Consider the following 26,386-nt stretch of genomic DNA (forward strand, 5'->3'; position numbering starts at 1 on the left):
GTCATGTTGTTCAGTTGGACAGGAGATATCTGAGATCTGTTGTTCGACATGGTGTTTATGAACAAAGGATAGGTTACCGAATATCCCTGTGTCTCGAAGGCGAACTGCTCATTCAGAAACCCTGAACAGGTGTTTAGAATATGTATTAATTCTTAGGAAACAGTATTTCTGGTGATATATTCTTTCTCAGACTTGAGAGTGAACACTAATGCTCCATTTGCTGGAAGTTGACGTAAGCCTTAGGCTCATGTCGATAGTCCGATTCCTTCCGATAAGTCAATGCATTATCATACTTTAGAGATTTGTTTTATCTGGTCTCTTGTTCATGATCTTATGATTGTTTGACGGCCCTGGCTCTTATAGAGACTCAAGTTGACTAGTGTCGTGGGGCAACTTGGACCTTTCAACTACATGTAAGCAATAGCAACAACAATGTCACATCGAAGTAGAGGCTGTCTTCGCTGCCGCCAACGACGAGTCAAGGTATTTAGCAAGTGTATTATTCTTTTCGGTGAGAGTTAATCTGATTATCATAGTGCGACCGCAGTCGCCCTTCATGTCAACGTTGTATCGCCCGCAATGAGCTATGTGTAGGGTATCGAGATGAAGGCGACCTTATGTTCCAACACGAAACTGCAAAAGTTGTCCTGAAAAGTCAAACTTCTACTCCTTCCAACTCGTCTCGTTCTAACACCTCCAAATCTCCTCGAGATCATCGCACCAGAAGTAGATCAGTTGAACGTGCCTCCGAGAGCTCGTTCTCTTCAACTCCTTCTATCAATCTCCCAACAGCATTTCCATGGTTAAAAGACCAGTCCAAAACAGAGCCCGTCTCCAAGGATGACCAAATAGCGAACACATTCATGGATAAATATGTGTTGCTTCCTTGTAACGAGTCATCCTCCCCTGGTTTTCTCGAGCATCTCCCCTGCTTGTTCAAAGAAGTCAACATCGAGGGCCGTTATGCGTTGAGATTTGCTGTTCAAGCATGTGCTTTCGCAGACCTTTCTCGTGAACAAAGCTCAGAGGAATTAGCCAAGAGGTCACTAGAGCACTATGGTCATGCTCTTAGTGCCCTTGGACAATCTTTGGCTGAAAAGAATAAGACACCAGATGATTACGATCTGATGACAGTGGTTATGCTGGACATATTTGAGGTGAATACACTGCACAACTACACTCAATCTACCAAGCTTATACTCTTACAGACACTCTTTATACCTGATTCGCTAATGACTGGTGCGCACGCCCAAGGCATGGCACATATATTGCGACTGCGTGGCCATGAGCAATTCCATGACCCCCGTGGCTGGGGCCTGTTCCGTCTAGCTCACCATAGACTGGTAAGCAAGCCTGATTCTCCGGCCATGTAAATACTGAACTTACAATTTGAAGCAAAAGCAACATTTGGCTAAGCAATTAAGCCCACTACCTGAATCGCAAGATTGGCTTGAGACGTTGAACGACAATATGGCTTCGGTAAAGCTAGAGAAGGACGGTCTAGCAATCAACCAAATGTGTCAACAAGCAAATCAGTTACTGACTTCTATCGATGCTGGAGACATTGAAGCACACCATTTGTTAGACCTGATCGATGAGATGCTTCGACTTGATCAAGAGGCTACTCACTGGCGAAAAAAACCAGAATGGAGCTTTCAGACTAAATCTCGTGGGGAAATACTCGATAACAGAGAGTCCAAACTCTGGTTGCCAGAGTCTATTCAGCTTCATCCAGACTTATGGATGGCCTATGAGTGGAATTATCACCGTACTGCACGCATCATTCTTCATCAGAAACTGGTAGCTTGCTTGGAAAAGGTCAATACTGCACTACCATCAGACTCTGGTGTCACAGCTCGGATCACGGAATCAATCAATACTATCCAGCTTTTGGCTAGTGAGGTCCTGGCAACTGTTCCTCAGTCGTTTGGCGATATCGATCACCTCGGTGGATGGCACTCGGAGTCAAAGACGGCTCGTTGGCAGGCCGTCGGTGCATACCTTCTGCTTTGGCCGACAAAAATCATCAAAAGTCAAAGTGCCTTGACTACAAATTCACAGAAGGAGGATGCACAGAGAGTGTTTGGGAGGATCAGAGAGTGTACAGGCATGAAGTCAAGCCTGGGTGTTCTCTCCGAGATCTAATCATATAAACATACGAAAATCACAACAGTACACTCCCTTATGTCATCAGAACACAGTCTCCTCCAATTCCGTTCCATCCTTAAGAGTGATAGTTTCAGCACCAATCATGACAAAGATGATCTGGCACGTAACGTCGCCCCTATTCTCCCAGCTGTGATTCACGCCCTGTTGAACAATGACCTCTCCTTGCTTGACAGTCTTTTCCTCTCCACCGTCGAGCCCCAGGACGATCTCACCCGACAGAACCACAGCGTAGTCAAGGCTTTTGGTACGGTGCATAGGTGCTTTGCCACCAGGTTGGATCTGGGTCATGCAGAAGAGGGATCCTTTAGGAGGACATCTCGGAAGAGAATTCTCAAATGATGGGACAGAGTCTGTGTTGTTGATGGGAACATTTTGACGGACGTCGAAGATGTTGAAGCCACTGCCTTGAGGACCAAAGGGTTGAAAGGGTGTGATATTTGTGTCAGGGACAAAAATGGAGGTTCCATCCTCATTGTGTGTAGTTCGTACAAGAAGAGGAGAAGAGTTTGAGGTTTGAGACGTCATGGTTGATGAGATAGGTAATGATTGGTATGTGTATTCCGTGTAAGTGAAGAATATATGGATGGATATGGGAAGATGGAGATGTGAAATTGATCGGATGATTGAGATATAAGAGAGACTAAAAGAGAGCAACAGTCTTATTTATACATGGTTTGGAAGTATGTTCGGCCCCTGGAGAGCGCGAGCGTCAGCCGTATCTTGCTTGACCCTTTGGTCGTGATCGTCAGCTCAACCTCAATATGCAAGGTTCCTCGCGCCGCTTTCCCAATTAGGAAACCCCCCACGAATGGCGATGCTACGGTGAAGATGTAAGTGGAGGAGCAGAGTCACACTAACAAAACGTTGGGTTTATATATATAGGTAAGTCACTGAAGAGCTACATAGAAGCATATGACAGTGACATTAGTTCTTTTAGACCAGTCTGCAACTATTGCGTTGTATCTATGTACTTAGTAGACGCTCAGAACTCTACAAGCGATAAACCAAGAGTCAAGGTTACATAGTATACCTCATCTTCCAGGTAACCTGGACATCTATCTCGCTAAACGATGACCAAGCTCACCTTGGAGCCCGTTGAGAGAGGTTGATCTACATTCTCGAGAGACCCTCCCGCCATTCTCAGTTCAGTGACAACGTCTTACACACGACAAGCATCCCCAGGCCCAGACAACCGTACAAGTTCCATCGTTTTATAGTCTGCAACCCTGCTTTGTCCATTCAGGGATGACGGGTCCATCTTGTCCGAGAGAAGCTGCAGCTCCAAGTCATCCTGATCAGCCAGGAGCCATTCATCTTCCATGGGCGGTGCGACACCTTTGAGGTACTTGAAGGGGATATAGCAAAAGTACACCGTAGATACTAGTTGGGCGATAAGAAACCACAAAATGACAACCTTGGGGCCGTCGAGGAGGGTGACGATGACGGAGAGGTAGACTTGGACTGCCATGAGGAGAAAGGCCATTCCGCTGGTGATACGTGTTGCTCTTTGGTAGCTCTTATACGCGGCTGTTGTATCTCAGACGAAAGAGTCAGTCATACAAGTACAAATACTCGGTACATCAATGAGTATTTCTTACATGGCGTTATGTCCTTGTGGAGGACAGATGCGACGATGACCAGGGATAACTGAGCCATGGCTACTAAAACATAGCCATAACCTAGAAGAGTCAGTATAAGTTACAAATTACCACCCAGTTCAAAATACTAACACATGGAAAGGCGTTGTTTGTCTCCCGTTGGAGACATGTTGGCGGCTATTACGGATGATTACTCGTGTTGGAGTCTGGCGGTAAATATTGAGCTGTAGTGTTAAGATGTCTGACAGGAAGGAGAAAGGAATTTGAAGAGAGCACAAGAGAAAAAGATCCTCATATTAAACATATTTATTTGTTTTTATCATAAACCTCGCAAGAAAATGCATCGATACAGCTGCACATACAGACCAAAAGTCTATTGGCCTCTCATGTTTATAGTTTGTGCGCGATATCAAGAAGACGCTCTCTACCAATCGTGAGCGAGGTTGTCACCAATGGAAGAGATACTATCAGTGAATTACCTTCAATTCATCAAAAGGCTCGTCTCAGAGAAGGACACGTCTTCAAGTGTCAGGTGGTGACAATAGACTCAGCGAAGTAGACCCAATGAACCGTGTCTAAGCTTGAGAAGATCATCATGAACACCGTGAATACTTTCAGACCATTATAGTGTACATATGCTTCATTTCAGTCTCAGAAACAAAATGATAGGAAAGCTACCTTTTGGTTATTGTCTCTCTCATCGCTCTGTTGACCGCATCTAAACCATTCAAAGTTCTACAAAGTCTCTCCAATCGGCGTGGAAAATATTTCTTGAATAAATGGAAGGTGGTTTGACGCGAGAGACAGCGTAATATTCATGGATAGTTCAATCCCAAAGAGAGATAGCCAAGGATACTCTCCAAGGCCTTGAGCGCCGTTATTGCATAGCACCATCCGGGATAATATACTGGAAATGAGAGAAAGACCTTAGTAATCACTGTAAATAACACACAGGTTACAGATATGGCGAGGAATTCTTCACGGTGCCAACAAGCAGCCAGATGCGAGGCGAAAGAGCATAATGAAGCGAGTGCTCAACCAGGTACGAGTCAAATCGTACACTCATGTAGAGTTTGCCCAAAAGTAAATATAGATTCGCTGGATAAGGCTGCCTAAGGCTGGTAGATATTGAGCTTTTGATTTCACAATCTGAGGGGTCAAAGAATCAATGTACTTGTATTTTAAGAACAGAGTGTGAATCGTCTTTCCTCTTTGGCTGCATTCGCATATTGTGATGCTTTACATAGAGCATCTTGAAACCGAGAAAGCAAGATGCAGAAGAAGGGAAGAACCCTTTATCAAGTCTATATAGAATTTCAAAACAGACTCTTGTGCAAGTCTCTTGTACCTAATTATCATATAAAAGTATTCATCACCAAAGTTTAACCAGAACCAAAAGCTCAGTGATAGGGTCAATTCGAAGAATCTAAACCTTGGCATGTTATGATATTACACTCCAAGAAGCAACCAGAATGAGTTTCTATTTGCTCCAACTGAGATAGAATTTTTCATTTCTACTTGGATCTCACGACAAGCCCATAAGAACAACATGAGTATCTATGTGATTGGTGTACAACTCATGCGTGCAACACGCACGCCTGACTTTGTGCATTAAACTTCAAGCTGAAGAGAATAAATACGTTGTTCCTCTTCCTGTTCTTCTGTTTTCCTTCTTCCTTTTATTATCACCATACTCTTCTCTTTCCTCGATCCTCGACCCTGAAATTATCAACCCAAGTCTACCCAAGTCTACCCAAGTCTACCCAAGTCTACCCAAGTCTACCCAAGTCTACCCAAGTCTACCCAAGTCTACCCAAGTCTATCATCACCACCACCATCATCATGTCTGGAGATGGCAACTTCAACGCTTTGTTAGATGCCGATGACCTTATGAGGCCTGACTCTGCTGCCTTTGGCTTCCCAAAAATGGCCAGAGCAGCGGCCAAGGCAGCATACAGAGCAGCATCTAGACCAACTGCCGCTGCAACAGAAACAGCAACACTCAGAGAACATGTTCAGAGTATTCTAGACCATGAATACTCTTTTGTAATGAGTCTGTTCTTAACCCCTCTCGAGAACCGTCTCAATCTGATCTAATCTAACTTGACGTTACAGTCACCTTCGCTGGGGTCGCCGTTTTCGCTCTCCTTCTATCCATCGCAATCATCTTCATTGTGGCCAAGAGCCTTTCAAAAGTCAAGGCCTGCATGCCTCCTCCTGGGGACGACAATGGACTTGGTAAATTAACAATTCTGCTTCTCCCCAACGCTCTACTACTCAGTGCTGACTGATACTGTCTTTAGGCCAGAACATGTACAAGTGCTACAGAAAAGCTCAGGTACATTTCATCTTCCTCATTCTGTCTGCGCTCGGCTGCATCGGCACCTTCATTCTAGCGACTGCCAAGATCATGCTGCTGGACAACATAGACGGTTCTGTAGACCTTTTGAGTATTGCCTATGGCGTCCAAGTCTTGACTTTGTTATGTGCACTCATGGCCAGCCACTCTCTGATGAATAATACCCTCCTTACCTTCATCTCAGATGAAGCAGACATGGAGGTTAACGAATGGTCTTCCAAGTTGTAAACTGGTAGTTGTCGAACCGACAGTCGAGGGTAAAGAGGACAAGTACCTAAGGATCCAAAGGATATTTTTATTGTTGCATTTATGGAAATTGAGTAAGATGTTGGTGATAAGACGTCAAAACACAATAACTGAAACTATCTCCATCTCCAAGTGCACATCATGATGCGACTTCACTACCAACTCCCTCCCCATTGTCTCCCTCATAACCATGCTCATATTCCTCGGCTTTCCTCTCTCCCCAAAATCCTTTACCGTAGCTGACAAGAATCTCCTCCCCCTTCTTGATCCCTACTCCCTTCTTCTTCTTCCCACCTCCAAGCACCCAAACTCCCACACAAAGCTCTCCCCATCGCTCGCACCAAACAGTCCTGAACTCCGCATTCGCTCTCTCCCCCACGCCTCTAAAGTCGTTCACGAAGCGCCCCTCGTTTCCTTCATTCGCTGCATCAACAGCTGCGTCAAGCTCTCGGTCCAGCCATAAATCGTAGTCGCTCTCTGTTGAGGATGCCGAGCCTGAGTGCACTCGGCCGAGATACGCGAGAATGAAGCTACCAGGCGCAAGATTCTGAGCTGCGAAGAGACCACTTTGACCGTTTGCTGGGTGTGACGGCTCAGAAATGGGCTGGATTTTGACCAGATTGCACGGTGTTGTTGTCGCCGGCGATGGGATGATTGGAATGCCGCCTGGAGCAGAGGGTTTGTTTTTGAGAGCTTGTATGTGCGTTGGAGTTAGACTCTTGTCATGAAGAGGTGCCTTGAGATACGGGAAGCCATCTGGCCAATTCTTTGGTTTAGACATGACGAAGCCTGCAAATACTTGGTGCAAGATGGCATCTAAATGATTTGAATTCACCATCAGCTTTGCAGTGGCCAAAACTTCCAATGAGGTTGACGATCCACTGACCCCACGTATAAATCTAAGGTAGGTCTGCCGCAGTAAAGCTACAACTTTAGGAGTACATCACAGTCAGCACAAGAGGTCCCAAAACGCAATTGTTTCCTAATTACCAATGCTCCATGCAACTATCTAGACTATTTCTACAAGTCGATCTCATGAGACCATGAATGAATGCCCGCCCTACTCTCACGCCCTCAAGACACGCTTGCTCCTTTTTAGTACGTCCACCTGCATTACTAGACTATCGTATAACCACTCCAATATGGCATCAATCCTATACTGTTCACGTCCACGTCCATCTCCTAGTGAGACATAACTTCTCGGTATCGGTCCATGCTCAAGTCCACTGAGTAAGCCAACAGACGATCTTGTGTCAAAGGCAGGTTGAGAATCCTAGACCTTAACTCCATATCCTGAAATGTATAGTTAGTAACTGTTCCAACCTTGTAATCCATCTGCTAGAACATACCTGTCTCTTCTTGCTGGCCTTAACAATCTCCTTGGCAGTCTCATCTGCCATGTCTGACACGGCAGCGTACCGCAGGACTCCAGAATCTCCTGTTTCCTTGTCCATCGCGTGCAGGCCTGCAAGAAGCTTCTCCAAAACTGCCTGCGGTGCAGTCTCATGCCTCGCGCGATGCTGAATGAGCTGAAGGAAGAAATTGTAGATCTCTCCTCCAAGCGGCCAGTCCGAGATGAGCTCTTGTCGGCCTTCAAACTGAGAGAGAAGAGCAGAGAGGTCCGCGTAGTCGCGTTCAACAATAGCTAGCGGTGCAACCTCCTTAACAAGAACACGGTGAGCTTCCACAAAAGAGCCGGCGCGCAGGAGGCATTGCACTTCTGAGTACGCATCCTTCTTAACACTGCGCATGTACAGAGCCAGGGCCTCCCAGATCCACAACGAAGGGATTTGGAACTTTTCGGTGAGTACCTGGAAAGCGGAAGAGTTTTCATCGCCGATGAAGCCAGCATGTCGGGCAAGATGTTCCTGGATAGCTATCTTGCGGGCGAGGGGCTTGCTCAGATGCAGCAAAACGAACACTGCCTCGAGCCATTCACCGGCGCTTGCAAGTTGCGAGGCAAAAGCAAGAGTAGCGGCGTCGGCCTTTTCAGCGCCATCCTGGCCGAAAGAAACCTTGCCACTAGATGCAAGGGCAAGGCCGAGTTGCCAAGTCAGCCGCATGTCGAGTGGAGAGAGCTGCGAGTTTTCAGGGCGCAACACAGCCTCCAGGTCGGTGCTGTCATTGGCGTACAACTGTAAAAGACCCCAGAGAAGATCTTGCCGGCGATCGGAGTCGACATCATCCCACAAGGGCTTGATACCCTGATCAATATACCAAGGCAACGGAAGGTACTCCTTCTCCTGGTCGATGTCATTCTTGAAGCTATGCACTGCAGCTGCTAGGTCGTCCTGCTGAGCGATCGAGTACCACAGTCGGAGACCAAAGGCCTGCTTCCAGTCGAGTCCAAACTTTTTCGAAATAACAAACGAGTCTAGGCGGTCCTCGACAGGCACTCCCTTCATACCTTCGCAGACACATGCATTACCCGAAAGGAGCTCGTAGATGGTACGGATCGATTCTGAAAATTCCGAGAGCATCTTTGAATCGTGCCATGCCTTGAGCTGTTCTCGCATGTCTTTCTTGGCAGCATCACTAGTGCCAATAAGAGGCACCAAGGTGGCCAGGCGGAAATTCTTTCCGTCAAGAAGGTGCTTACAAGCATCGATGATCCGATGGCCAGCTAGACACGCAACAGCCTTCTCTTCGCTCGATCCTGCCAGGCCGATAGTCGTAGCCGAGGCCGAGTCTACAAGAAGAGACCAGAAATGCGACAGCTTGTTCCTGCGGAGAAGGTGCTCCGGTTGACTATTGTCGTTGACCGAGTCGAAAAGGATACTGGCCAACTCCCAGACGTGCTTCTCCTGCATGCTTGCGGGATCGTTCATGTCCTGATGGTGGAAGACATCCTGCAAGTGAGTAACGTTGAGGGAGGCAAAAGGAACATCATCAACAATTCGGATTTCAGTGAGCTTATCCTGGTTGCCCAGGTATCGCTTGGATTGCTACATGACGAGTCAGCATATGTCTGGAGGTCGATGCTCAATAACTAACCTCCATTGCGAATGAGGCTAGGCGGAGCTCTTGCTTTTCAGTCTGAATCGAACAACGTTGAAAAGAAACAAGGTCGGTATTATGGGTGAGAGATCGTCGGCTGCCTTCTGAAGCCAGTGGTCGAGGAACAACAAGTGTCTCGTCAGGACCCCAGGTAGGTCGGCCAGCGTCGTGGAAAGTCTTTTCGTAACGGTCCAAAGTCATTGTCTTGTCTTGTCGCTCGTAGGGCCACTAATCAAAATCAATTTTAGCATCAATTCATATACTATAAGTCAATAGATACATAAACCTCCAGGAATTACATTCTGGGGCCACTCAGGTAACAACTAGGGAACCGACCTTGGGAAAGCCTTTGCCAGAGACTGAGGCTTGAAGTTTCTGGGGCGCTGGCTTGGGCTTCTCAAACAATGAGTTCATGAGGTCGATGCTAGTCGCAAACCCACGGCCTTTATCCATGCCAATGGTGCTTGCCGCGAAATTGTCCAACCTATCGTTCTTTGCAATACTCTTCCTCCAAATGGATGATTTCCGTAAAGTGTCTGATCCACTCTTGTCAAGGTCGATCAGTAGACCCGTCTGCCTTGAGGGAGAGTCATTCAGCTCTCTCAAAAGCTGTCGGTCTCGCTTGACTGGGCTGACAGTCTTTCTCAACATCTCCATCCAATCGTCCCCATCAGCAACCTCCAGCTGCACAGGACCAGCAGAGTCCTTAACAGCTCGCATTCTAGCTCTGAGGATGCCTCCAGGAGTCGCCTTCACGGCTTCCGGAACACCCTCGGACGAGTTGTCGTCGAGCTCCGCGGCCAGATGCGGTTCGAGAGAAGACCTCGCCATGTCTTCATCCTCGGACACGTCATATTCATCACCCATATCATCGGCATATTCCTCCTCGAGGGACAGCCTGACATCGTTGGGTGCGGAATCCGCGGAGCTAACCCCTAAAAAAGACTGCTCACCAGAGACCTGGGGTTGTAGGGCTTGAGCTTCATCGTCGAAACCACCGGGAAGACCTCGATGTCTTCGAAACTCGAATGTGTCATCTTCCATGGGGGAGTTGACGGAGTTGATGGAAGCATCGAGAGCCACCTCCTGGGGGGCGGCTGGCTCGTTCTGCGTCATCTCCTCGTCGTCGGAATCATCGTCGTCAAGGCCATAAGTGGTGAAGTGCTCTACTGAGAAGACCCAGACACCAGTCTCCTTGTCGTAGCTCTCAAAAGTTGTGTTCTCGATTCGCTTGAGACGCTCAACGTGCTTGTTAAATCGTTTAGGGTCATTGGCGATACGCTTACCACCGCGAGGCCATGACTGCTCGAGAGCAATCCTGGCCGGAACGTTGAGGCCCTTGCCGACCGGCGGTTTCTTGGCTGATACCGGGTAGACTGTAGCAGATCGAGGCTCAAGCACAATAAGGTTACCACAGATATCAGCCAGATCAATGTTGCTGATGTCCACAGGGACCTTGAAAGAAACGTAGCCAACGTTGTCACGACCGACAGTAAAGCCATCAACCTTTTGGCGCTGCATGCGGTTCAACTTTTCAAGATCCTCCAAGGGAGGTGACATCCAGTATTGTCCGGGAGCATTATCAGCGGTACTGTTAGATGAAGCCTCGGGAGTGGCAGTGTTGTCCTCCTCATGAACGATAGCCAGCTCGTTGCCCTTAACTTCCTCCATTTCAGGAGTCTTGGAGCCCGTCGAACCGTTCGAGCCATTGGCTGTGCGGGTCTGACGGGGGGTCTCGTCGTTGGCTGGGCTGTCAACATCGCTAGCAGCAGGAAGGGCACCACGAACAGGTGTGCTGTCATCCATGTCAACGTTGCTTGTGTCAAAACTGACACGCTTGGAGAGCTTTCGGGAACCAGTTCCGGCATCTGTGGCTCTGTCCTTCTGCGGTGTGGAAAAGAGATCACTCCTGATGTCTCTGTTGATAACGAGCTTCTTGGAGCCAGTGCTTCCATACCACCTGGGCTGAGATCCATTAGAGAAAGCTCCGGGGGCAAGAATACTGTCTTCGGTGTTGAAGCTGCGGCGCAGGTTGTTGGTCGACAGGCTTTTACTGAGATTTCCAGATCGGCTAGAGCCTAACAAACTGTGACCGAGGTTTCCAGGTGTGCTGGAAATGCTACTGGCGGGGCTACCCGAGGGGGTTCCGTAGTTGCTGTAGGAAAAGCCGAAGCCTCGCTTTTGGGGAGTAGCATATCGAGAAGCAGAAGCCGGAGCCAGCTTATACATAGGCAGAATCGAGCTTCTTCTTGGCTTTGAACCACCACTCAATGGAGTAGCCAGGGGTCCTGGATTCTGGACTTCGTTCCCACCGAGACCAGCAAACAGACCAGGAGAACCGAATGCCGAAACGTCGTTGAGGTTGGCAGTTAGACCCTGAGGGGCGTTGACGGACTGGCTGTTACCCAGGATTGAAGCTCCATTCTGTTGCTGTTGCTGGTTTGTGCTGCCGCCGAACAGAGAAGATCCAGCGTTCTGGTTGTTTTGGCCGCCAAAGAGACTGCTTCCAGCATTGTTGGTGCTGCCACCGAACAGACTGGGCTTTTGCTGCTGGTTATTGGCAGCACCAAAGAGGCCGCCGGTATTTTGGTTCATCTGAGTATTTGAGGCCAAACCGCCGCCGAAGCCAGTTCCAGCTGTGTTCGTTTGAGCTGTGGTACTGTTTCCGAAAAGGCCACCAGTTGGGGCAGGCTTGCTACCGAACAGACCACCAGTAGCATTGTTGTTGGCGGCACCAAAGCCAGTCGTGTTCGTCTGCTGTTGATTGTTGCCAAATAGGCCACCACTAGTGCCAGTTGTGCCAGTGTTTGTGTTGCCGAATAAGCCAGTACCAGCAGGCTTCTGTTGGTTGTTGCCGCCAAACAATCCGCCCGACTGTTGTGTTTGGTTGCTCTGGCCAAAGAGGCCACCACCGGTGTTTTGCTGTGTCTGGTTGTTGTTCTGTCCAAAGAGGCCACCACCGGTGCCGGCAGCTTGAGTGTTGTTGCCGCCGAAGAGGCCACCGCCGCTGTTTGCAGTGTTGTTGTTTGCGCCAAACGCGTTGTTTGTGGTGCTGGCTCCAAATCCACCCGTAGTGCTGGTATTCGTGTTTCCGAAGCTGAACCCGGTACCGGCAGGCTTGTTCTGAGCGGCTCCGAACAGTCCACCACCGGTATTCGTGTTCGTCTGACCGAAGCCAGTTCCGGTGGTGTTCGTGCTACCAAAGCCACCTGTAGTGTTGGTGTTTCCTCCTCCAAAAAGACCGCCGCCAGTCTGGTTCGCCTGCGTGGTGGTGCTGCCGAATAGGCCTCCAGCAGGTTTGTTCGCAGTGCTGCCAAACAAGCCTCCGCTGGCGGTGTTGTTGTTGGTTGCTCCAAAACCAGTCGAGCCAAAGCCAGTGCTGGGTGTTGAAGTGTTGTTGTTCGTGTTGGATCCGAAAAGACCACCACCAGTGTTGGCCGTCGTGTTCGCCCCAAAGCCTGAAGCTGCGGTGGTATTTGTGTTAGTTCCAAACCCTCCGCCAAAACCTGAGCTCACGCCAAACGCACCACCACCAGTAGCATTGCCATGTCGTCTTCCTTGAACGTAATCGGCAAGTCGAAGTTCGTCAGCCGACCACTTCTTGTAAGGGTCTTGGAAAAGAATGTTTTGGTAAGAGTTGGTCGAGGTACTGTTGGCTTCCTTCTCGCTCCATGCTTGGAAGGCCGCAACTGCAGTGCCAGGAGGGTCGCCCGCAGCGCCGCCAAGGGTATTGGTGCTTGAGGCGCCAAATCCTGTGCCAGAGCCGAATCCAGAGCCGAAGCCCGTCGTCGCGGTGGTGGTGGTGTTGTTGCCTCCTCCGAAGAGCGATCCGCCGGTGTTGGCTGTGGTGCCAAAGCCAGTCTTGTTGGCAGTGTTGCCTCCAAACATACCACCTCCTGTGTTGCTACCGAACGCTGATGTGGTGTTGTTTGTGTTGCTTCCAAACCCTCCAAACCCTGTGCCAGTGCTGGTGTTGTTGTTGGCGGTCGAGGAGCCGAAGAGGCCACCTCCTGTGTTGGTAGGGGTAGAACCGAATGCAGGTTTAGCTCCAAAGCCGCCAGCAGTATTTGTCGATCCAAAGCCGCCTAAGATGCTGTTAGTATTTCGATGTCGATAGAGCTTCGCGCACTGGATTCCTCTCTCAATGGTAGATGACAGCGATGCGATGAAGTAAAATTTGCGTACCGGATGTTGAGCCAAAGCCGCCTGTGGTGGTATTATTATTATTATTTCCGGCTCCAAAGAGGCCACCAGAAGTGTTGTTGTTTTGGCCAAAGCCGCCGAAGCCGCCGCCGAAAGACATGATGGTCGCCGATGATGAAGTAGTTAAGGAGTGGATGTCAGTCTGCGCTCCTGCGATTTTTCAGGGCGAGCACGCGTATGAGCGTGCATGTGGAGAAGAGAAGTTGATTGAGCTAGGGTGAGGTACCTCAGTGGCTTTAGTAGCTTAAGGTCTGTCGCACCTAGGCCCCAGTGCGTTGCTGCCTCAGACAAGAATTTTGTAGCTTGATTGGTTCTTGAGCTTGAACAGCCAATCAGGTTTTGCGCCAGAGCTACCTACTGGTTGAGTCACTGATGCCTGCGGTAGGCCTAAAATCTACCTGCTTCAAAGGTACCAAGGCAGACTCAACGTCAGCCAAAACCGCGTTTGGTTGGCCAGCTCTGCGCGCGCCTGGGAGCCTAGAAAACAAATGACATCTTGACTTGGTAATTTGCTTCACTGCCTCAATCATTTCTGATATTGAACAGCTGATTTGTACATATTCAGGCGGGTGCTTTCTAATCAATTGTTTACAAATGCATCCTCGAGCTGAACTATAGGTAACACTTTACAATTTCTCCCGAGGTTAGGCTTTGATCACGATCCAAAAGGTATTATCCAATAGCTTTTGCCTTGTTCTACGTCTGAACCACAATGACTGTAAGTTCGGACCCACCTGAGCCATCCACAGCAATGACAAACAATGAGCTGCCCAGCCAGACCAGAAAATCTTGAGCCTGGAGATGAAAGACCCAATACAGATTTATTAGTGTTCAGACATCTAAGGTATACAGATGACAAGAGACTTCAATTTCAAACTAATATAAATCTAATTGTTGTATGTTGAGACCCTAACCATAACCCATGTAGCCATTGCCAATTTGCTGCAACAAGGTACACTAATTTTTTCTACCACCGCGTCAATGGTCGCGTCAAACAACCTACCTCTTAAGCATCCATCTCCTTCAGCTCTTTGAATACACAACACAACCTTGCGCCACGCTCCTCCAACATCTTCGCCCTGTCGCATCAGGTACCTTTACTATTGTCAACCTCTGCGATCACAACTATCCTCAAATTTCGTTATTTCACCCGTTATTTGGCGCCATTGCATCCACCGCCTTGCTTGCTCGATTGCCGCTCTCTCCCAGCCACATTGAGAAATCAAAACAATGAATTCTCATGCAACGCCACGTACTGCCTTTCAAGGGCGCTCGTTAGGCGGCTCGGGACTTCCTCCGCAGTCGAGGCAGCCAGTTGCTCCTCAAGTGTCCTCAAATGAGGACTATAGTACGATTCCGGAGGAGGACCGCGAACATATTGATGAAGTTGTAGGTTGGGTCCGAGCCGCCTTGAGAAACTCTCCGCTCACAGTTACTTCTGCCAGTTTGATTTGATGGACATGAAGAAGAAGGGATGGCTCAACAGTTACGAATTCAGACACTCGCTAGCAGCGCTAGGCTTTGATATGTCCAAGCCTGATTACTTCAGAGAACTACAGTCATACGGCTCTGTCCCTCCCGAATGGCAAGATCCTCACAACTGTCCTGTCAACCGCCTCTATGTTTACCTCGACCAATTCCGATTATGCGCTGCCAAGTTACTCGCCAACCGCGACCCCAGACAAGAAGCAACAAAAGTGTTCAACATGTTTGATTACGACGGAGATGGTGTTATTTCCTTTGAGGACATGCGACGGCTAGCTTCCGATATCAAGGAAGAGAGGACCATGACAGACGAGGAAATTCAGAGCATGATTGAGCATCTGGATCACGAGGGCAAAGGCGGTGTAAACTTGGAAGAATTCATACAGATGATGGAGGAGGCTGGTTAAGTCCAACCACAGGAGTTCAAAGAATGGCACAATACCAGCCGTGCCAGAACATGACAGTGAAAAAGTTCGGTGCAAGTGGCATCGCTTGGGGTTCGCATATTATCCACCATGTCGCGCTTCGAGGTCGATATGTGGGCTTGCAACATTGAATCTCTATCTTGAGCCGATAAGGTGCTTGTTGCAACAGATCGAGGCACATGGCTGTCTCAGAATCGTCCTCGCGAGCACAGAGTTGTCCCGAATACGCGAGGCTTGGCCAGCCGAGTCAAGCCACAGTCAGACAAAGAATGATTCAGACAGCGACCTTTCAAGCGATTTGGGTACATTTGTTAGCTGCTGGGCGCATTAAGTATTAAAAGAGAAAAGGGGAATGGCGTAATATGGCTACAACGGATTCAATGGGTAGATTTCAATAACATCTAAGAATTGTTTTTTTTTCGAATGCGCCAGGCGCGCTGTCTAAAATCCCAGAATCCATCACAAAAGCTTTCCCATTCTCCCATCACAACTAAGCCACCCAAATATCAGACTCAACAATGGTCCAATACCATAAAAATGTACCGAGAACAGGGGAATACCATCCTTCGCCTGCGCAAAAAACGGGAATCGGGTTCAGGCCGGGATATGAAGATGAACATACAACAAAGAAAAGTCAAGGGTAATCAATCAAACCATCACACAACTAGCTGGTCACTGATATAAGAGCGTAAATTTCGATTTAGGAACTCAACTTAGAACTGGATCAAGTCGTGGTTCTGCTGTTGTTGCTGTGGTGCCTGCTGATGGGCGAAGGGGTTGTTCGTCTGTCCATTCATGCCAGCAGGCCCAGTCGCAGCAGGCATCTGAGCGCCATAGTTGACTGTGGGCATACCCGTGAACTGCTGTCGAAGGAAGGGGTTGTTGCCAGTAGCCTCGGCGTTGATGCGGGCAACTCCTGCACCGGCACTGTTGACGAACGTGCCAGGGGCTGTGTGCTGGGCGGGAATACGAAGGTTGCCTGTGTTGCCAAAGGTGTCCATGCCGTCACCGCTCGCAAGCAGAGTGTTGAGTCGTGTCTCGTGCTCGTTCATCTCCTTTTGAGGAGCGGCGAATGAAGGTTGCGACTGAGGGAAACTATTTTGCGATTGCAGTGGGAAGCTGTTCTGCTGCTGGAGCTGGGGCTGAGTCTGAGGCTGGCTGCCAAATGAGTTGAGGCTCTTCTGTTCAGGAAGCGCTCCTAGGGACGAAATAGGGTTTGGTCGGGCGGACTGGGGGCGGCTGAACTGGGCGAAGGGGTTGTTGGAACCGGTGGGAGTTGGTTGCAATTGCTGCTGACTATTGTTGGTTGCCCAGGGGTTGTTGCTACCAGGCTGGAGAGTAGGTTCAGGAGAAGCAGGTGATGAGAACGACTGCTGCTGGGGCTGCTGCTGTTGTTGTTGCAGGTAAGGATTGAAGCCTGTGGGCTGGGGTTGGAAACCTTGCTGGTTTTGCTGTTGTTGCTGACCATAGGGATCGAAGCCCACGCCTGTCTGCTGGCCGTTGAAACCGGTGTTGTAGTTTGGCTGGAATCCAGTGGGTTGGGTCTGCTGGAATCCAGTATAGGCGTTGTTCATGTAGCCAGTAGGCTGAGGTTGGTTCTGCTCGATAGGGTTGGCAAAGAAGTCAACGGGGTTCCCTTGCTGGTATCCTTGGTTGAAGCCAGTGTACTGTGGCTGGCTGGTTTGCTGCTGAGGAGTAGGATCGTCGTCGAAAAGAGAGGCAGCGTTGCTGTTCTCGAGTTCCCTGCGCCTTCGTTCTTCCTCTTCCTCACTAAGCTTGATTGCTTTCGCCAAATCGTCATCGTCATCTGGTCCGTTCTGTCGGCTTTCGCGCTTCTTCCTGTCTTCCTCCTCCTGATACTTGCTTGCCTCCAGAGCTAGACGGTACTCGGCGTCTTCCTCTTCGTTCATTTGTCGTCTCGGCTGCTGTCGCCGGGTTCCGTGGTTCACAGGCTCAGCATGCTGAGGAGCAAATTCCTCAAGGCCAGTAACGCGCGACTTCCAGGATCTTCGGTCGCTTCGCTCGGCCCGCAGTCTCTCTTCGTCCAAAATGAGTGAAGTTAACTCCTTAGCAGCAACTCGGACTAGCTGGGTATTAGTGGCAGCTTTAAACGGCATATATACAAATACTGACCATTTTGTCCGACATCGCGACCGTCTTCGTCAACATATTGGAACTCTCGCAGAGTCTTGATAATATAAATACTCTGTCGAGCCCATGTAACGACAAGTTCTGAACCCTCATGAAGACAATAATCCAGAACCTTGAGGGCTTTAAGTACGTGACGCCAATTCTTTCCCTTGTCGTTGAGACGCTTATCGATCATGTCCATAATCTCGTAGAACTCGGTGGATCTAATCGCGTCATGCCAAGTCAGTACTTCCCATCACACACAAGGTAGTTGAGCAATGCGCAGGGAGGGTATTACATACGTGTTGTATGTCATTTGAGCAATCTCGCTCATTTGAGTGCCGGTCGGGCCCCATGGGTCATTACTGGTAGCTACATGTCACTGTCAGCGGCGAGGTTCCAGCGACGCAATCGAGAACGCAGGGAGTTCTGACCTTCTCGGACCTTGACCTGGGCGCTAGAGTAACCCTTGGTCACATTTTTGACACTTCGCATTACCTTCGACATGATGGGCGATTTGTGATGTTGACTGTATAATTTCTTTGGTGAACTGGATGCGTTGTGAGCGCCAATGGATCGGCCGAGGTAGGATTTCCCCGTGTGATTCGATGAAGCTCGGAAAAAGGATTGGCCTGATCAAGCTTTACAAGCGACAACCTCTGCGACACAAATCCGACACGCGCCAGTGAGACGGAGTCCACGGAAGTAGTGCAGGGAGGGGGGTTTGAGGGGGTTGAGCAAGGTCCGAGGATCACGAGATATCCGCTCTGATAATTGCGTAGCCTTTGCGACAAGTCTCAGCCAGAAGAACAAGAATCAGTCGCCGTTTGTCTGAAATTTGGCGATCGAGAGGAGGATCGTCTGTGGAGGGTGGTTGGAGAACACAATCGTGGGGTGATTAGGTCTGGATTTCAAGAGGTCGGGGAGACCGATCGGACACGACGTTATAAGATGAGGAGCGAGTAGTAGGAGGGAGGCGAAGTGACAAAGTTTGGGAGGCGGCGAATTCAAAATTGAGGAGAATTCTGATTCTGCCGTTTAGGAGTAGAGCACAGTAGCGGTTAGAGGGACAAAATTGCACTGCTCTTTGCGCGACTCGCAGAGCTGTAGAGGGAAAAGAGTGAGTGCAGGATGATGAATGAATTGGCGCTCTCATGCGGATTGGGAGCGGCGAGCATGGAACCAAGGCCTAATGGACGGGCATGGCCTGGCACATTGTGGCTCTGCAAGCTGATTACGTATCCATTTTCACTCACCAGCTCAGATGAGCCTATACAAGCAGTGCCAAGATTTGCGGGGTTCTTGGGGTTTGCGTGTGCGTATTTGAGTTGATGCTGTCAGAACTTTGCGTGTGTATACTTTGAATCTTCCTTTTTATTCCATTTTGAGGTATTATTCCCCCATTTGTTCTTCTGTTGAGGACTCTTCAACACTCCAATAACCTTCGTCAACTGTGGCTGAAATTTGGCTTACACAGGGTGTCAGAGCGTCTTTTACACCCGCTGGCCCCAATAGGAAACACATACGTCACGCTCCCGAGGGACCCTAGCCGCAGTTGGTGTGGAACAGAAGAAATGCGGCGGTTTTAGGATTATCATCATGCTGCTTATATAAACGCTGGTAAAAAAAGAAAAACATACAAAATAGTAAAAAGGAAATATAAATTACTTCTTGAACCTGTATAAACTCTTCCAGATTTGATACAAGTCTTCCAAAACTCTACAAGACCGGCCATCCTTCTCTCATCTCGGCGCCGCATCAATTCAAGTTGTGATGTTGAATTCTTACTTCCTTACCCTGTCGAAGTTGTTCGCATAGACTACAGTAATAGAGGCACGCAGTACTGTAAGAGAAACGTTGGGACTTTATCGATGTCTATCATTCTGTCAGGGTATGTCTGTTCTGCTTGTGACATCCAATTAGTTGATGAAAGGTGATGGCAGGTTATAATCACTTTGGTATACGCTATGTATTGAATAGACCTTGAGTCGAATCAGTTGATACCCAAAATGAGATACTATTTAATCAGTCTTTTCAAAGACATGCTGGGTGAAAAGTAATGATATTTCCCTGACTTGCCGAATTTGTAAGAAGTGTCGAATTAGCAGCAGCGAGTTTCGGTTAAGTATATTAGTTGCTGCAATGAAGTGTGCGGCATTGGGGTATCTGATTTCGTCGTGAGCGTCCCTTTTTCGTCCGTTGCGCAGAGCTTTGGCTTGGCTTTCGTCTCTTCGAATTTGCCGACTTACACGGAGGATCACAAGTTAGCCCCCTTTCAATTCCACCTCTATCATCTGAACGGCACCTCAACGCCTCTGCCTCTCCCGACCACAAAACTCCCTCTCACTTCTCTTTTCCTTTTAATTCCTTATTGCGTTTCTTCCTTCCTTTCTCTCTTGACCTTCATATAAAAATTTCAAGATCTCCTTCTCTCCTTCATCCACAATTTCAACTTCTCACTTCTGCCACGCCGTAACTTCAACAATGCACTTCAACTTCTCAAGCTTCCCTCTCCTAACCTCTTCTAAGACTCGGTATTTCCTCTGAAGCTTCCGTGATTCATACTCCCTTGTAGTCTTGTCTATAAAAGACTGCTCTTCCTCCTTCAATCCTTGTCTTCATCTCTTCCTTCTTCATCACAACCTTCAGTTCCCTTTCTCCCCTACCCTCAAGTTACATCCATACAATATCCTCTCTTATTCTGTCCTGCAGTTCACCCCTCATCAACATGTCAGACGGGAGCTCCAGTGACTCCGATGCGGAGTTTATTGACCTCACAGGAGGTGATAATTATCATCCAGACATTGATGGGCATTTCAACGATGCTCCTGACCGAGAGGAGATCTCCCTTGGGCTAGACTCCCATGGGGAGCCAATCTCCCACATCATATATCGGCCTGGTGGCCCTATGGACGTCGATAACGAAGAGGCAAGCAGTGACGGCGACCAACACACTCCCGAAGTCGAAGGAAGTCTGTTTTTCGATGACGATGACGATGACATCAGGAATGGTGATGGCGATGACGGTGGACACAGAGGACCTCCATCCCCACCATCATCTGATGACCCGGGTAGCGAGTCCGACGGGTCAGAAGATAGCGACAATCATCATGACGACGACGACAATCAGAGTCAGGCAACCCAACCCAACCCAGGGGCTTCGAACGGAGGAAGCCCTGATGGTGATGATTCCGGTGATGACAGTTCTGACGATGAAGAAGAGTCAGATGACGAAGATGCCGACGATGATCCCATCAATGACGATGATGAGGAAGGGAATGAAGAACATGGGCACAAAAATCCCAACGCTGATGTACTTCAGGTCCTGGCAGAAGAAAGTGTCGAATGGCCAGAATGGAATGCCGAGTGTCTCGACACATGCCAGCCCCCTTGGTACAGTCTTGCTCGCAGATTCGCAGATTACCGAAACCGATTCCTCTTTAAGAGAAACGAATTAAGAGAGTGCAAGAGAGTCAACAGAAACCGGGTCACCGGCCTAAATCGCCAGGTCAGAAGCCTAAGCCACCTGGTGACAGTACTCAAAGAAGCAGTGAGAGAGTTCTACGCCGCCAATGAAGCAAACATTCAGGAGAATGAGAGACTCGTTGAGGAAAATGAGGCTCTGCGAAGCCTTTTGCCCGAAGAAGAATTGGATGATTTCCCCGACCCTGTTCCTCTAAGGGTCGAGGATATGGAGGCATCTCTGCATCAGGACATGAGAGACCAACTGCCGCCAGATATCAAGATGTATCTTCGCGTATGGCGACGCGGACCAGCGAAGCCCCGAAAGACCGAACGTGTACGTACTTACCATTAAGAACAAGACTCTATCTTCAAAATTGCTAACAGTCAATAGCTGTGGCCAAAGGCATACACGCATTGGATCAGACGCGGTCGTCATCCTGACTACAACAACTGGGGAGATATCTACAAGCTCTCCTGCCAGGAGGAGAACATGTCTTGGGCATTCGGAAAACGTACACCACCCAAGACACATCCTCATCTTATCCTGTGTGCCCCGACCGTGGAACAGGAACAGAGCGCTATCATAGATGAGAGTGAGAGTGAGCGTGGAGGCTGCACTCCGCAGCCATATTACCGACGCGAATGCGCACAGGACGAAGAACAAGATATGGGCCCATCCGCTCTCGACCTTCTTTTTCCCAAAGACCGACATTTCATTATGATCAAGGCCCTTCAGTATGTTCTGGTTTTTGATGATGAGGTTGTTCACGCTATCTCTCGATTGGACCCTTTCTTCGAGCCAAAACGTGTGGATCGGAATTGTAACAATAAAGTCTCGCTGCTCCATCGTTTCCATATTGGGCGAGAGAAGATTTCCCTCACGTTCGGGACAATTCACCCTCAGGAACTCCTTGCTCCTCTTATGGTTAGCAAGGAATGGCACTTGATAGGCTCAAGCCTGTTCTATGGAGCAAACAAATTCGCTTTCTCTTCTATTGGCGAGTAGGGTCGCTTTGCGAACAGAATCGGATGCAAGCTCCAGCATTTGCAGCACATCGAGCTGTTGTGGATGGGCTCACAGAAGCTCACGTACAGGATTGACCAGAAGGGCAAGTACACATCTCGTCGGACTCATGATCTGGCCTATCTGCCCGAAGCCTGTCGACTAAAGACGGTTGCTATCCATCTGCCCGAATCCTCCAAGCAATATATGCGGCGAAAACACGAGCCGCCACAAATCGTGGAGTTCCTTGCGCAGAAGACAGCATCTCAGCCAAACTTCCGCCGCTTTCGTGCGTTGCGCACGTTGCAGGGTGCCGATTATCTATACTGCCTTCGTGGAGTCCGGGAGATAACATTCTTCGACTACGACATGTGGCGAGATGATGGCATGAAGATGCCAGTTCGTGACTGGACCTTTGTCCGTGATATCAATGAGTCTGTACGCAGGGACAAGTCTGTATATGACGAACACTTCTCCCAGCTTCGGTACTTGGCTCCCTTGTTGAACGTCCAGCCTTCCGTCCAACTCGCTGCGCAGCTTGAGGGATTCCTCAACCCGGGGCCTCAGCGAATGGGTCTCTTGTCACCTCCTCCTGATATGTACCCCCAGCTCCAGGCCGCTCTGGAGCAGGCTGACGGCTCCGAGAATGAATCTGATGGCGATGCCGGCGGCGGAGATTCTGATGAAGAGATGGGGGGCGACACTGACGACGATGATGATGACGGTAGTGACGGTGATGACGATGATGACGATGATGGCGGCGGTGACGGCGCCGCAGATGCACACTTCAACTATCAACATCTTGCTGCAGATGGTCATGGTTGTGAGCGAGATGAGAGCCCGGCCGATCTCGATGAGGTGGCAGCAGAATTGTCCGATATATTATCTGATGATCAATCTGATTCCGACTCCGAACAAGAGCAGAAGGAAGAGGTATGGTCAGATAATGGGCAAATAATCGACTTAATGAGCGATGACGAGGACGACAATGGACCGCAGTATGGAAGAGACCGGTCCACTTCTCTCTTCGTTCGAAGTCCCCCACGGGAACATCAACCTGAGTTCATCACCAAGGTTGAATCGCCATCTCCTCCCAGGGCAACTCCTCCAGCTCTCGCTAACCAGGATGGAATAACGCCGTTGAGGGAGACCCGCGCGGACAGTAGCTTGTTTGTGAGCCCTACCCCCTATGAGGCTCTGAACCCCCAAGCAGGAGATCGCTCATCGCCCATTGACCTCACTGAACATATGGGGGTGTCATTCTCTTCTCCAGCCCCATCCTCACGCTCGAGCTCTAGCAGCTGTTCTTCAGGAATCAAGCGAGAATGGAGTTTTATCAGCGTGGATGACGATGACGAGAACGATGGTGACGATGAGGATGAGGATCAAGGCTTCCGGCTCTTGGGAAGTTTTCCCAAGCGGCCACGCCTTCCTGATGGTGATGGTGACGGCGACGGTGCTGAAATGATGGCCATGAGGGAGGATCTTGAGGAGGAGTTTGTCCTGGCTTAAATTTTGCTATTTGTGGGCTATAGGAAGCACGGAATTCGGGAATTATTTGCTTTTGAAATGGGAGAGGTCATTGAAATTGAGATGCTTTAGCAGCGGAATTAAGTTCAGGGTCCGGGCGAGAGGAAGAGACATATTCGGGAATCAAGACGCAAGATAGGTACTCAGATTGACGCTATGCGTATCTCATATTGAGAGGATAGTTTTCCCTCACAGATAATTGCTAATAAATACCCCCAAATTGCCCCAAAACACGGCTTGCAATGTCTATATAACCATGTGCGACCAACTTCTACAGGGTAAGGGTGCGAATATCACAACTTGAATTGATGCATGTCGTCCGCAACTTATCTAATCGCTGCATAATGCGGCCTGGTATCTCTTTTTAGTGTTCTTTTAACCTCATGCTCATTTCATGACTTAGTTCTTGAGCTCCGCAGTGGCAGGGTAGTGCCAGCTGCGGAAGGTATCCATAACAGTTGTGAACACGACCAGGAGGATACCACCTCCGGGACCCAAACGGAGAACCTGAATACTTGTTAGTTGACCATCCTTCCACTTTCGGGATGACGACTCACCTTGGGCAAGAAACCCTTGTAGAGAGCACCGAAACCCTCCTCCTTGAAAACGGTTCCTACGGCGGGGAAGGCCCAGTTGTACTTGGGAACCTGACCGGGGACCTTGGGGGTGTTCTGAATTCGACTCTTGACAACGTCCAGGGGAGTGTTGAGAACAGTTCCGATGGTGCCACCAATGGCACCAGAGATGAGATCGTTGGTGATCTGAGCCCTCTTGGTCTCAGCCTTGGGGAGAAGTTGTCGGACTTGGAAAATGCAGCCGAAGTAACCAGCGTTCCAGAGGATGTGACGCCACATAGTACTCTCAAGACCCTGGTAAAGAGTAAGAGGACCCTCGTTCTTGACAGTCTTGACGACACAATCGACCATGCCGTTGTACTTTCCAGCGGAAGCCTTGTCCTGAAGACGAATCTTGACGAGCTCGAAGGGAACGACGACGAAAGCCTCGGTAGCACCAGCAGAGGCACCGGTGAGGATGGAGAGCTGCTGGTTCATCTTGTCGACGCCAAACATCTTTCGGTAAACCTTGCCCCATTCATCGTTGGCAGCGAACTTGGTAGCACGCTTGGGAGCCTCCATGAGGATGGGAGCGGAAATACCGCGGTAGAGTCGTGAGAAACTGGCGCATGTCGTTAGTTGTGGGCGCAACAGAATCGCGAGAGCAGATACCGTACCCCTCCTGCTTGATGATCTTGCGGAAACAGTCAAGCATGCCATTGTACTCAGCGGTAGCACCGGAACCAGTTTGCAATTGGCTGGTCATCAAGTCAGCAATTGGGCTATTATTTCGAAACGCGCACGCATGGTTCGTCATACACTCGGGTCTTGACAACGTCAAGAGGGTACCTGTGGCTGGGTTAGCTAAAATGTCTCGAGCACGCAACAGATGCTGTCATACATCACCAGAATCTACAGCCAGCACAAAATTAGTAATGGCCCTCAAACGAGTCGAACTGGCGCGAGCATACCTCCGAGACGCCGGCAATGGCGCCTAAAATATCAAACGTTAGCCATTGGATCTGGAGAATGGTAGAGTTGAATGAGTTGAACTGGGTACCTGCGGCGAACTGGTAGATGAAGGGGAGGGGCTTGTCGTTAGGGTTGGACATTGTGACGACTGTACAGGCGACCGAATAAAGATGAAGGAAGACCAGAAGAACAAAAGAAGAGGTTGAGCGGAGAGTTGTCGCAAGTTGACAAGAAAGAGAGAAAGCTAAGCTGAGGTAGTCAACGGAAGGGAAGATGGCGACCTCCGAGCGAAGACCGGGCCGGGGAGTGGAGGGAATTTCTTTGGTGGTGCGTCTTTGTAGGACGAGTATGGATCTTATCGCGCTATGGTTAAGTGATAAGATTCCGTAACCTCACTAATAACCTCCACTGTGACAGACGGCGAGAATTAGGTCGATGCCGAATGGACGGAGCCTTTTGTTCTAAACAAGCGCCTTGTATCCGTGGGATTGTGGAGATTATAGCAAGCGACAGTGAGATGAGACCCGGGGGAGGGGTCCATTGATGCTCGGTGAGACGGCAAGCAACCGATCCATGAGGCCCTAACGTCTCCGATTCTTCTCCGACGATGCGATGCTCTTTTTGTGATTGCTGTTTTAGGCAAGTCTGTAGTATATTCTTGGCAGTTTATTAATGTCTTGCGAATAGTGTCAAGCATACTGATATTTGCACATAATCCCAAACCATCATGAGTTTCCTACCTATCTTATGAATGTAGTCAAACTATTGATAATAAAATACCCGGATGCCCGATGTCTGCCGCTAGCCCTGAAGCTCTTGGAGCCCGTACCCGACTATTTACCTTTGAGCCGCTTGTACCTGAACATGAAGGGGTTGGCATCGGCAACGGTGTTGAGGACCCCTTGTCCTCACTACATACTCTATGATAGGCTCTGTTGTAACAAGAGTCCGCAATAATGCAGACGCAGCTCCACGGGAGCCAGGGTGTCAATTGCTGAAGCTTCATACATATGCTGGAGAACACTTGACAGAACCTTCAGAGAAGGTTAGGTGAAGCTTCTTCATAAACCGCAGCGCTTATGATGTGGGTATCTCATGAAAGTGAGGCATGGCCTTATAAGTGACCACGTACATATGTCAATTATATCACTATAAACAAGATGATGGATCTAAATCCAATAAGGAAAGTATTCGGAGACGTTGACCAACATGTTCTGGTATCCCAAAGTACGTGAAGTCTCGCGGAAGCT

The 26,386-nt window shown here is 49.2% G+C and overlaps 10 protein-coding genes across 17 annotated transcripts; 4 read left to right on the plus strand and 6 right to left on the minus strand.

The window, feature by feature from the left end:
* The first annotated feature begins 362 nt into the window (after nucleotides 1-362).
* FOIG_02297 (uncharacterized protein) lies at nucleotides 363-2,299 on the plus strand. The gene is made up of 4 exons (XM_031199544.1): nucleotides 363-483; nucleotides 537-1,157; nucleotides 1,209-1,343; nucleotides 1,396-2,299. Exons 1-4 carry the CDS (start codon nucleotides 433-435, stop codon nucleotides 2,143-2,145), a joined length of 1,557 nt encoding a protein of 518 aa, XP_031071581.1. The 5' UTR covers nucleotides 363-432; the 3' UTR covers nucleotides 2,146-2,299.
* Nucleotides 2,179-2,694, minus strand: FOIG_02298 (uncharacterized protein; the record flags this gene model as incomplete). Its single annotated transcript, XM_031199545.1, has 1 exon — nucleotides 2,179-2,694. One exon carries the CDS (start codon nucleotides 2,692-2,694, stop codon nucleotides 2,191-2,193), a length of 504 nt encoding a protein of 167 aa, XP_031071582.1. The 3' UTR covers nucleotides 2,179-2,190.
* A 634-nt stretch (nucleotides 2,695-3,328) lies between these two features.
* Nucleotides 3,329-3,936, minus strand: FOIG_02299 (uncharacterized protein; the record flags this gene model as incomplete). The annotated part of the gene is made up of 3 exons (XM_031199546.1): nucleotides 3,329-3,696; nucleotides 3,768-3,848; nucleotides 3,900-3,936. The coding sequence occupies 3 exons, from the start codon at nucleotides 3,934-3,936 to the stop codon at nucleotides 3,329-3,331; spliced, it is 486 nt and encodes a 161-aa protein (XP_031071583.1).
* Nucleotides 3,937-5,609: 1,673 nt separating this feature from the next.
* FOIG_02300 (uncharacterized protein) lies at nucleotides 5,610-6,354 on the plus strand (the record flags this gene model as incomplete). The annotated part of the gene is made up of 3 exons (XM_031199547.1): nucleotides 5,610-5,820; nucleotides 5,883-6,005; nucleotides 6,071-6,354. The coding sequence occupies 3 exons, from the start codon at nucleotides 5,610-5,612 to the stop codon at nucleotides 6,352-6,354; spliced, it is 618 nt and encodes a 205-aa protein (XP_031071584.1).
* A 45-nt stretch (nucleotides 6,355-6,399) lies between these two features.
* On the minus strand, nucleotides 6,400-7,235 carry FOIG_02301 (uncharacterized protein). Its single transcript, XM_031199548.1, has one exon. It carries the CDS (start codon nucleotides 7,208-7,210, stop codon nucleotides 6,512-6,514), a length of 699 nt encoding a protein of 232 aa, XP_031071585.1. The 5' UTR covers nucleotides 7,211-7,235; the 3' UTR covers nucleotides 6,400-6,511.
* A 98-nt stretch (nucleotides 7,236-7,333) lies between these two features.
* Nucleotides 7,334-13,781, minus strand: FOIG_02302 (uncharacterized protein; the record flags this gene model as incomplete). Of its 2 annotated transcripts, XM_031199550.1 has the most annotated exons (6): nucleotides 7,335-7,665; nucleotides 7,722-9,317; nucleotides 9,367-9,597; nucleotides 9,706-12,833; nucleotides 12,897-13,454; nucleotides 13,555-13,672. In XM_031199550.1, the coding sequence occupies 6 exons, from the start codon at nucleotides 13,670-13,672 to the stop codon at nucleotides 7,555-7,557; spliced, it is 5,742 nt and encodes a 1,913-aa protein (XP_031071587.1). In that variant the 3' UTR covers nucleotides 7,335-7,554. The 2 variants fall into 2 exon arrangements, with proteins under 2 accessions (XP_031071586.1, XP_031071587.1); XM_031199549.1 differs by having other exon boundaries at nucleotides 7,334-7,665; nucleotides 9,706-13,454; nucleotides 13,555-13,781.
* Nucleotides 13,782-14,424: 643 nt separating this feature from the next.
* On the plus strand, nucleotides 14,425-17,525 carry FOIG_02303 (uncharacterized protein). The gene is made up of 2 exons (XM_031199551.1): nucleotides 14,425-14,961; nucleotides 15,018-17,525. Exons 1-2 carry the CDS (start codon nucleotides 14,803-14,805, stop codon nucleotides 15,462-15,464), a joined length of 606 nt encoding a protein of 201 aa, XP_031071588.1. The 5' UTR covers nucleotides 14,425-14,802; the 3' UTR covers nucleotides 15,465-17,525.
* Nucleotides 15,311-18,850, minus strand: FOIG_02304 (uncharacterized protein). 2 transcript variants are annotated; one of them, XM_031199552.1, is made up of 4 exons: nucleotides 18,047-18,850; nucleotides 17,915-17,984; nucleotides 17,616-17,836; nucleotides 15,311-17,565 (listed from the first exon to the last, which is right to left on the minus strand). In XM_031199552.1, exons 1-4 carry the CDS (start codon nucleotides 18,117-18,119, stop codon nucleotides 16,196-16,198), a joined length of 1,734 nt encoding a protein of 577 aa, XP_031071589.1. In that variant the 5' UTR covers nucleotides 18,120-18,850; the 3' UTR covers nucleotides 15,311-16,195. The 2 variants fall into 2 exon arrangements, with proteins under 2 accessions (XP_031071589.1, XP_031071590.1); XM_031199553.1 differs by having other exon boundaries at nucleotides 17,915-18,850.
* Nucleotides 18,851-19,551: 701 nt separating this feature from the next.
* On the minus strand, nucleotides 19,552-25,664 carry FOIG_02305 (uncharacterized protein). 6 transcript variants are annotated; one of them, XM_031199554.1, is made up of 7 exons: nucleotides 25,225-25,664; nucleotides 25,136-25,158; nucleotides 25,066-25,076; nucleotides 24,984-25,013; nucleotides 24,842-24,922; nucleotides 24,168-24,786; nucleotides 19,552-24,117 (listed from the first exon to the last, which is right to left on the minus strand). In XM_031199554.1, the coding sequence occupies exons 1-7, from the start codon at nucleotides 25,274-25,276 to the stop codon at nucleotides 24,010-24,012; spliced, it is 924 nt and encodes a 307-aa protein (XP_031071591.1). In that variant the 5' UTR covers nucleotides 25,277-25,664; the 3' UTR covers nucleotides 19,552-24,009. The 6 variants fall into 6 exon arrangements, with proteins under 6 accessions (XP_031071591.1, XP_031071594.1, XP_031071592.1 ...); XM_031199557.1 differs by having other exon boundaries at nucleotides 25,066-25,158; XM_031199556.1 differs by having other exon boundaries at nucleotides 23,651-24,117; nucleotides 24,842-25,013.
* FOIG_02306 (uncharacterized protein) lies at nucleotides 20,341-23,743 on the plus strand (the record flags this gene model as incomplete). The annotated part of the gene is made up of 3 exons (XM_031199560.1): nucleotides 20,341-21,411; nucleotides 21,469-22,079; nucleotides 22,101-23,743. The coding sequence occupies 3 exons, from the start codon at nucleotides 20,341-20,343 to the stop codon at nucleotides 23,590-23,592; spliced, it is 3,174 nt and encodes a 1,057-aa protein (XP_031071597.1). The 3' UTR covers nucleotides 23,593-23,743.
* Nucleotides 25,665-26,386: the final 722 nt, after the last annotated feature.

The sequence above is a fragment of the Fusarium odoratissimum genome (genome assembly GCF_000260195.1).
Source record: "Fusarium odoratissimum NRRL 54006 unplaced genomic scaffold supercont1.2, whole genome shotgun sequence".
NCBI lineage: Eukaryota > Fungi > Ascomycota > Sordariomycetes > Hypocreales > Nectriaceae > Fusarium > Fusarium odoratissimum.

Bases quoted from the DNA above. Each gene is read 5' to 3' on its own strand.
- FOIG_02297 (XM_031199544.1), top strand. From the start codon at position 433: ATGTCACATCGAAGTAGAGGCTGTCTTCGCTGCCGCCAACGACGAGTC. The intron at 484-536 runs GTATTTAGCAAG...TGATTATCATAG, and splicing joins GCCGCCAACGACGAGTCAAG to TGCGACCGCAGTCGCCCTTC. The intron at 1,344-1,395 runs GTAAGCAAGCCT...TACAATTTGAAG, and splicing joins GTCTAGCTCACCATAGACTG to CAAAAGCAACATTTGGCTAA.
- FOIG_02301 (XM_031199548.1), bottom strand. From the start codon at position 7,210: ATGGTGAATTCAAATCATTTAGATGCCATCTTGCACCAAGTATTTGCA.
- FOIG_02303 (XM_031199551.1), top strand. From the start codon at position 14,803: ATGAATTCTCATGCAACGCCACGTACTGCCTTTCAAGGGCGCTCGTTA. The intron at 14,962-15,017 runs GTAGGTTGGGTC...TACTTCTGCCAG, and splicing joins GCGAACATATTGATGAAGTT to TTTGATTTGATGGACATGAA.
- FOIG_02304 (XM_031199552.1), bottom strand. From the start codon at position 18,119: ATGTCGAAGGTAATGCGAAGTGTCAAAAATGTGACCAAGGGTTACTCT. The intron at 17,985-18,046 runs GTCAGAACTCCC...AGTGACATGTAG, and splicing joins CCAGGTCAAGGTCCGAGAAG to CTACCAGTAATGACCCATGG. The intron at 17,837-17,914 runs GTATGTAATACC...TGACGCGATTAG, and splicing joins GCTCAAATGACATACAACAC to ATCCACCGAGTTCTACGAGA.
- FOIG_02305 (XM_031199554.1), bottom strand. From the start codon at position 25,276: ATGTCCAACCCTAACGACAAGCCCCTCCCCTTCATCTACCAGTTCGCC. The intron at 25,159-25,224 runs GTACCCAGTTCA...TTGATATTTTAG, and splicing joins CATCTACCAGTTCGCCGCAG to GCGCCATTGCCGGCGTCTCG. The intron at 24,118-24,167 runs GTGAGTCGTCAT...ACAAGTATTCAG, and splicing joins ACAAGGGTTTCTTGCCCAAG to GTTCTCCGTTTGGGTCCCGG.